General features: G+C 41.9%; 1 protein-coding gene across 2 annotated transcripts in view; it reads right to left on the bottom strand.

Moving 5' to 3' along the window:
- Window positions 1-519: 519 nt before the first annotated feature.
- ZSWIM8 (zinc finger SWIM-type containing 8) overlaps window positions 520-8424 on the bottom strand; it is a 158874-nt gene continuing 150969 nt past the window's right edge. For both annotated transcript variants that reach the window (XM_073560052.1, XM_073560051.1), the window contains exon 26: window positions 520-1472. In XM_073560052.1, the coding sequence (XP_073416153.1) occupies window positions 1269-1472 (204 nt within the window). In that variant the 3' untranslated portion in view covers window positions 520-1268. The remainder of the gene's footprint in view (window positions 1473-8424) is intronic.

Here is an 8424-nt window from a genome sequence, read left to right as displayed (position 1 = left end):
ACATCGCAAGAATCGGGCTCACTCTCAGAGTAAGTATCAAAAACCTGCTAACATATTCCCTTTAAGCACAATAAACAGCAGCATGTATCATTTTGTTACTAGAGCCAACACCAAAGTGTGGACTTGGTCTCCCAGATCAGTGTTTCTCAACTCCAGCCCTCATATAATCCTAACAGGTCATGTTTTCTGGATTTCCTTGGTATGAGCCCATGTTCACAGGTTCAGTATTTGTAAACCAAGACTAGTAGTGGGAGAAAATACTGAAGTGGTGACGTGCTGCTATTATACTTTACCTGTGATTGTTCCACTCCTGATTTTGGCTTACACATACTGATGTAAAATACTGACCAAATACTCAACGTGTGAACGCGGCCTTATTAAACCGACATTTCTACCTATTAATATCCAATGCTCTTTCTATTATAGCAAAAGGGTTACTCTATTCCAGTCACTTTTTATGACTTTATAGAGGAATAGTATCTATAAAAAAAAATAAATAAATAAAAGACAAGGTTGGTGTAAAGAATATTTCCTTTTAATTAGGAAACAAAAATAAGACAACAATGTATCTACCAGAAAAAGAAAATTAAAGGAGGATATTCTGCTTTGAGATGATGCAGAACACACATACTTAACTTTCACAGTTGGCAAATAACATTCCCCTTTATGTTGCATTAAAACACATACCAAGCCCTAAGGGAACAGTGTTTTACATGTCTCTAAGGCTTCTGCGCTCTGACTATTGGCTGGGAGGAGGCCTGTTTAAAGCAAATGTATGTACTAATAGAAGAGATACAGAGTACATGTGTCAAAGAAAAAGCCAAAATAAATATTTTGCATATGACAGGACATAATGAAGACAAACATACAAATACAAAAAGAAACCCTAAGTAACAAACATTAAGCAGACTTTTCGGCAAAGTCCCAACCAATAACATCAAAGCCAGGAGAGAGGGTCTTGTAATAGAAGGAATGACACGTCAGACATGTGATCTGTAATGTATTAACTAAAATAGTGTATATATATATTTTTTTTATATATATTAAAAAAAATCCAACCTTGTACAAATAGTTCACACGGCGGCAATCAGACCAATGTCATTTCATTGCCGCGTCTAGATCCACAACACATCATAGAGCTGGTTCACAATTTTAGGTTAACCATCTAGGCCTGAGCCTGCAGTGGGGTCTTATCCTATTGCTCAGCCAGAGGTCGGACAGAGCCCTGCAGGTGGAAGCCATGGTTGGATGCTGTCTCTTTAGGGGGGTCAAGGAGAGTATGTGGCCATTTCCAGGGACACCCTCTGCCACAGCTCCTTGGTCTGTTTGCCTCGCTTCAGGTTCTGTAGAATGTCATTGAATTGCATGGCTCCTAAAGGGGTGAGGCAAAACGCACTCCTTGCACTCCGGATGGCATTTACAAAGTCATCGTAGTCAGCAGGGGTAAGATGGATTAAACGATGGTGGATGTACTGCAAGAAAACAGAAGTCATATTACCAGCTTGCTACAGTCAGCGGTATTGGACCCACTGCATGACTCCCCTTTTGGATTTTTGTCTGATGGGTTTCTATGGATAACAAAATGTGCAACATTGACACTGGCATCTGGAAGATTCAAGTGCACCTGCTCCTCTTCTCAGCATCAATCATGCATCCCCATTTACTTGCAGCTTAATTCCATGATTAACTAGACACTTTTTATTTGCTGTATTAAAAAAAAAAAAAAAAAAACACAACAACTTCTTTCATTTCAGTACTACCTGGAAACCATCAGCAAGCTGGAGGTGACATACCTAGAAAGCTGACGAGTGTATGTGCATATTTTATAGTAATGTGTTAAAGGGAATCTGTCACCCTTTTTTTTTTTTGCTTATGAGCTGCCGGCATCGACATCAGGGGCTTATCTACAGCATTCCGTAATGCATTCTGTAATGCTGTAGATAAGCCCCCGATGTAACCTGAAAGATATGAAAAACACGTTAGATTATACTCACCGGAGGTGGCGGTCCGGTCCGATGGGTGTCACAGTCCGGCGCCTCCCATCTTCATACGATGCCATCCTCCTCTTCCCTTCCTGTCGTGGCTCCAGCGCAGGCGCACTGCTCTGCACTGCTTGAGGGCCGAGCAGAATACTGCAGTGCGCAGGTGCCGGACCTCTCCCAACGCCTGCACACTGCAAGACTCTGCTCGGCCCTCAACAGGGCAGAGCAGTGCGCCTGCACCAGAGCCACAACAGGAAGGGAAGAGGAGGATGGCATCGTATGAAGATGGGAGGCGCCGGACTGGACCGCGACACCCATCGGACCGGACCGCCCCCTCCGGTGAGTATAATCTAACGTGTTTTTCATCTTTCAGGTTACATCGGGGGCTTATGTACAGCATTACAGAATGCATTACAGAATGCTGTAGATAAGCTCCTGATGTCAATGCCGGCAGCTCATAGGGCAAAAAAAGGGTGACAGATTCCCTTTAAGCATGGTCATATATCAAAACACAGTAGGTGTTCACTGATAAACCAAGCTGTGAGGGGACAAATTATTTACTAGAAATATCACCAACATCAGACATCTGAGGGCTTCGTTGGTTTGACATGTTTCTTCACTTTGTTACACTCCTATACATTTCTGTGTCCAGTCTCGGTGCTGACTTTCTGTGGGGTCTAAGGGGTGATGCCACTTCCTTGGAGAGAGTGACTTGCCAGTATAAGACTTACTTACAGGCCGCGCAATGCTCCTTTAGGAAAATTAAATATGTAAATGGGCTCTTCAGAGATGAACAGAACTTGATCTTCAGTGCCACCTACTGGATGTAGCAATCCTAAAAATCAATATACAAAAATAAAGAAAGTGGTGGCACTCACCGGTTAAGAGTCTATCCTTGGACCTGTAGATTAGTGCATACAGGCACGAAACGGCCATTGTTCGCTACATGTGCCACTTTCTCCCTTGTCAGACTTTTTAATGATGTGAATAAATCTTGGACTTTTAAAACTTAACCAATGAGTTAATGAGTTTTCTTCATTTTTCTATGCAAATATCTTCATCTTGGAAGAGCGCATTTTATAGCTGATGCATAATCAGTTCGATATTTTGCAGGTAACCACATGTTCCATGGTGCCGGTCTTTTCTTTTGTCTTTTATTTCTTTTCTAAAAATCGTTATTGATCCTTTAATGAGACTTGGCACCTGACTTTAGATAAAAGCCAAATCAGAATCTCTATTTGCAGACACGTTTCAGGGTTTCCCCCCTCCTCAGTGCAAAGAAAGAGATCCATTATTCCTTAGAAGCCTCTAACACAGTCAAGTCACATGTCTTGTTTAGCACTGAAGAGAGGGTACCACCCACAAACACGCCTACAAATACAGATTATGGCGTGGCTTGTATGTCAAGTCATGTGACAAGGCTCGTTAAAGGGTCAAAAATGACCTAAGATTGCTACATTCAATTGGTGGCTCTAGAATTCAAGTCCTCTCTGAAGAGGCCATTTGCCTGTTTCATTTCCCAGAAGAGCACTGCATGGCCTATGAGTCTCCTTATACTTGCATGTCACTTCCCATAAGGAGAGACGTTACCCCTTAGACAACAATCCGAGTTCTCTCTCACAGCCAAATCAGAACTCTTGCTTTGCAATGAGGAGGAGCAACAACCCATAACATGTGTGTGCAATAGAGATTCTGGTTTGGCTTTCCTCCTAAGCCATGTGCTTGTTCCAATAGGTGGCGCTAGAGTCCTTTTCCTCGCTGAAGATGCAAATTTCATACTGACTTTACGGTATCATGCAGTAACTGAACACTTTACACATCACTATGACAAAGGCACCAGAATGGGCACACAAGTTATTTGGTCTAATACTAGGTCATCCGCTCATGCTCATATGTTAGGGGAGAAGTTCAAGTTCTAATTAAAGGAATAAAAATGTAATTTTATTAAAGTCTCCTACATATTCAACTACAACCTAAGTGGCCATGTTCATTTAGTCATTTATTAAACAGGATGCTTGCCCAGGAAACAGAAGAAAATAAAGAATTAAAATAATTGCAAGTCATTTAGTTGGCTCTGCAAAAAGAACATGAAATTAGTTATTGCCAGGCAAACCTCAAAGTCCAGAAAATAAAAGTCTTTACAATGGAAATACAAGAATGCTCTCTATAGACGGATCACACAAATACGATATATTAACCCCTTCATGACCGGAGCGGTTTTCGGTTTTGCGTTTTTGTTTTTCGCTCCCCTTCTTATTTTTTTGCGGGACGAGTTGTACTTTTGAACGACACCATTGGTTTTACCATGTCGTGTACTCGAAAACAAGAAAAAAATTCCAAGTGCGCTGAAATTGCCAAAAAAGGGCAATCCCACACATTGTTTTTTGTTTGGCTTTTTTGCTAGGTTCACTAAATGCTAAAACTGACCTGCCATTATGATTCTCCAGGTCATTACGAGTTTATAGACACCAAACATGTCTAGGTTTTCTTTTATCTAAGTGGTGAAAAAAAATTTCAAACTTTGATTTAAAAAGAAAAAAAAAATGCGCCATTTTCCAATACCCGTAGCGTCTCCATTTTTCGTGATCTCGGGTTGGGTGAGGGCTTAGTTTTTGCGTGCTGAGCTGACGTTTTTAATGATACCATTTAGGTGCAGATACGATCTTTTGACCGCCCGTTATTGCATTTTAATGTGACTACCAAAAAAAAAAAACGGAATTCTGGAGTTTTGATTTTTTTCCCGCTATGCCATTTAGCGATCAGGTTATTCTTTATTTTTATTGATAGATCGAGCAATTCTGAACGCAGCAATACCAAATGTGTATGTTTGATTTTTTTTTTTTTTTTTTTATTTTGAACGGGGCGAAAGGGGGGTGATTTGAACTTTTATATTTTTTTTTTTTTATAATTTTTAAAACTATTTTTCTTTAACTTTTGGCATACTTCAAATAGCCTCCATGGGAGGCTAGAAGCTGCCATAGCCTGATCGGCTCTGCTACATAGAGGCGATACTCAGATCGCCTATATGTAGCAGAATCACAGACTTGATATAAGCGCCGACCACCGGGTGGCGCTCATAGCAATCCGGCACTAATAACCATAGAGGTCTCAAGAAGACCTTTGGTTGTCATGCCGACACACCAGTGACCCGCAATCACGTGACGCAGGTCAAGGGTGTGCGTATTTCCGACCGCATGCGTTAAATGCCGCTGTGTGCGTATTTCCGAACGCATACGATGTTAAATGCCGCTGCCAGAGCTTGACAGCATTTAACTAGCTAATAGCCGCGGGTGGATCACGATTCCGCCCGCGGCTATTGTGGGCACGTCAGCTGTTTAAAACAGCTGACATGTTCCGGCTTTGAGGTGGGCTCACCGCCGGAGCCCTCATGAACAAGGGGGATACTGACATTGGCGTATTAGTACATCCGATGTCAGTAAGGGGTTAAAGTGGGTTGTTCCCTTTCTGTATGAATGTTTCTGGCAGCAGGTTATTATAAAGAAACAAACCACACTGTACTCGCCTTCCACAGATCTACCAGCGAGTCTCCATCAATGCCAGACACAGGGACTGAGTGTAAGGCTGGAGTCACACTAAACGATAAAAAAATCAGTCCAATTTTGACGGACCGAAATCGCACAAAGGTTTCTTCACCAGGGATCCGTCTGTCAGCCGAATTTCGTGTGATGATGCAATTTTACTCGCATCTAAGCATCCATTTGACATCCATCTGGCGAGATTTTCTCGCAGGCTAGCAAAATGGACATATAATGGAGCCCAATGACAGGTTTTCCAACACAAACTAAAGAATAGATCTAGACACATTGAGTTATAAATAAATAAATATATATATATAAATTCTTACAGTTCTTCATAGCAGTATAGCCGCTGAAACATTTGCCGGCTTTTGGAAAATCATTCTACTACCCGACATGAAATGACACATGGTTTACATACAGTTAACCATTTCATTTCATGTTTTTTTTTTTTTTTTTTTTTTAGATGTCTATCACTAGTAATTAGATGAGGGTTTGTGGGTTAATTTTGGAGTTGTAGGGGTTAATTTAAGGGGTTAATTCGTTGTATAAAATTGCGGGGACTCTCGCTGACGTCACTGAGGCTGCAGGGAGTCCCCATAATTTTTAACATCGAATTAACCCCTTAAATTAACCCCTACAACTCCAAAATTTAACCCACAAACCCTCATCTAATTACTAGTGATAGACATCTAAAAAAAAAACCATGAAATGGTTAACTGTATGTAAACCATGTGTCATTTCATGTCGGGTAGGAGAATGAGTTTCCAAAAGCCGGCAAATGTTTCAGCGGCTAAACTGCTATGAAGAACTGTATGAATTATAAATGTGTCTATATGACATGTGTATGTATGTATGTGTGTGTGTGTGTGTGTGTGTGTGTGTGTGTGTGTGTGTGTGTGTATGTATGTATGTATGTATGTATGTATGTATGTATGTGTGTGTGTGTGTGTGTATGTATGTATGTATGTATGTATGTATGTATGTATGTGTGTGTATATATATATATATATATATATATATATATACACACACACGTGTGTGTCTAGATCTATTCTTTCGTTTCTTTATTTAACCGGTCAGTGTGATTTTACTGTATTGTAAAAAGAATTGCCGGCTTTTGGTAAAGGACACCGGGTGCGATTTTATCGCAAGTCACACATCTGGTCCGTTTGTCATCTGACCTTTTTCTCGCCCCCATAGACTTGCATTGGCGAGTCCGATCCGAAAATCGGTGACAATCGCAGCATGCTGCGATTGTCTCGGTCCGAGGAACGGATCCGACAAAAAAAGGCATGATGGGAGCAGCACCATAGAATAACATTGGGACGAATGCAATGCGATTTTTTATCGCATTGCATTCGTCCAATTTAATCGCTAGTGTGACTCCGGCCTAAGACTCGCCACTGGACCAGGGGAAGGTGAGTACAGCTCGGTTGGTTTCTTTATAATAGCCTGCAGCCAGGGACATTCATTTACTGAAAGGGAGCAACCCCCTAAAATACCGCTACACAATGATTAGTACAAAGAGCTAATAGTCCATACAACAGAAATGGGGCCATTTTATTTATTTTTTAGAAAGAATAAAACCATAGACTGTGTCGGTCCCGGTCATGCCACCAATACAGCTCTGACTGCGATGCACTGTGTTTTCCACCAATTGTAGCCACCATTATTTATTTTTTTTTATCCAGAAATTTGTCATTCCATAACCCCAAGTGGGATCGCACGTGATGGATCCTCGGGCCTTACCACACTTCTGGTCGTTCTTCAGGATCTGGAGCAGGAGGTAGCTTTCTAAAGATAACCACTGTCAGCTTTATTTAGCTTTCGGGGGGCTACTCTAAGATATGATACCTGGTCTCACAGAGGGTCATCCCACTCTATGGTTTATCTGGCAGTCACAGAAAAAAAACACCGTCTTGCTCTGTTTTCTTAATTATGTATGGATATTAATCTGCAGCTGTAAAACTATTAGCAGGCATCAATGACCAAATGTTACTTGTTCGCCACATAAGTCAGCGACAGACTGGACCCATCTGCTGTAGTCAATAGGGCTGCACAAGTTTTTTTTTCACGTTTCCTTTGTGGTGGTACAAGCAGCCTAGTTATTTTGGGGCATCTTGAGCCTGCAGGATGTAAGGTCCCATATCCAGGACCTTTCTCCACCATTCAGGGCTGTCAGGCACAATTCTCAGAACGACTTTCCAGCATCCAAAGAATTGCATTCATACTGATTGATATTATGGTTCAATTTGTTTTAATGGAAACATCAGAGGTTGTACATTAAGCAAAGCAGCCAAACTAAAAGATGGATTTTTGGTTCTTACCGTAAAATCTCTTTCTTGGAGCCTTCATTGGGGGACACAGATTACCATGGGTGTATGCTGCTGCTGCTAGGAGGCTGACACTATGCAAAACAAGAAAATTAGCTCCTCCCCGGCAGTATACACCCACTGACAGCCACTAAGCACCTCAGTTGGTGAGAAAGCAGTAGGAGAAGCAACGAAAAACTCTAAACATATGTACCAACCCAACAAGGGACCCAAAGACCCAACACGGTATAACTTAAACAGGGAGGGTGCTGTGTCCCCCAATGAAGGCTCCAAGAAAGAGATTTTACGGTAAGAACCAAAAATCCATCTTTCTTTATCGCCTTATTGGGGGACACAGATTACCATGGGACGTTCCAAAGCAGTCCCAAGGGAGGGAACAGCAATAAGGAACGAAAGAACAGGAAGGGCTTAGGTCAGACGGTGTGCCACCGCCGCCTGCAGAACCTTCCTACCAACAACTGCATCAAACGCGATCTGGGTATGAACCCTGTAGAACCTCGCAAAAGAGTGCAAGGACGATCAGGTCGCGGCCCTGCAAATTTGTGAAGCCGAAGCCTGGTGACGAACGGC

Source organism: Dendrobates tinctorius, unplaced genomic scaffold (genome assembly GCF_039654945.1).
Source record: "Dendrobates tinctorius isolate UK_male_01 unplaced genomic scaffold, ASM3965494v1 ptg000292l, whole genome shotgun sequence".
Lineage (NCBI taxonomy): Eukaryota > Metazoa > Chordata > Amphibia > Anura > Dendrobatidae > Dendrobates > Dendrobates tinctorius.
This window is presented reverse-complemented; position numbering and strand designations above follow the sequence as displayed.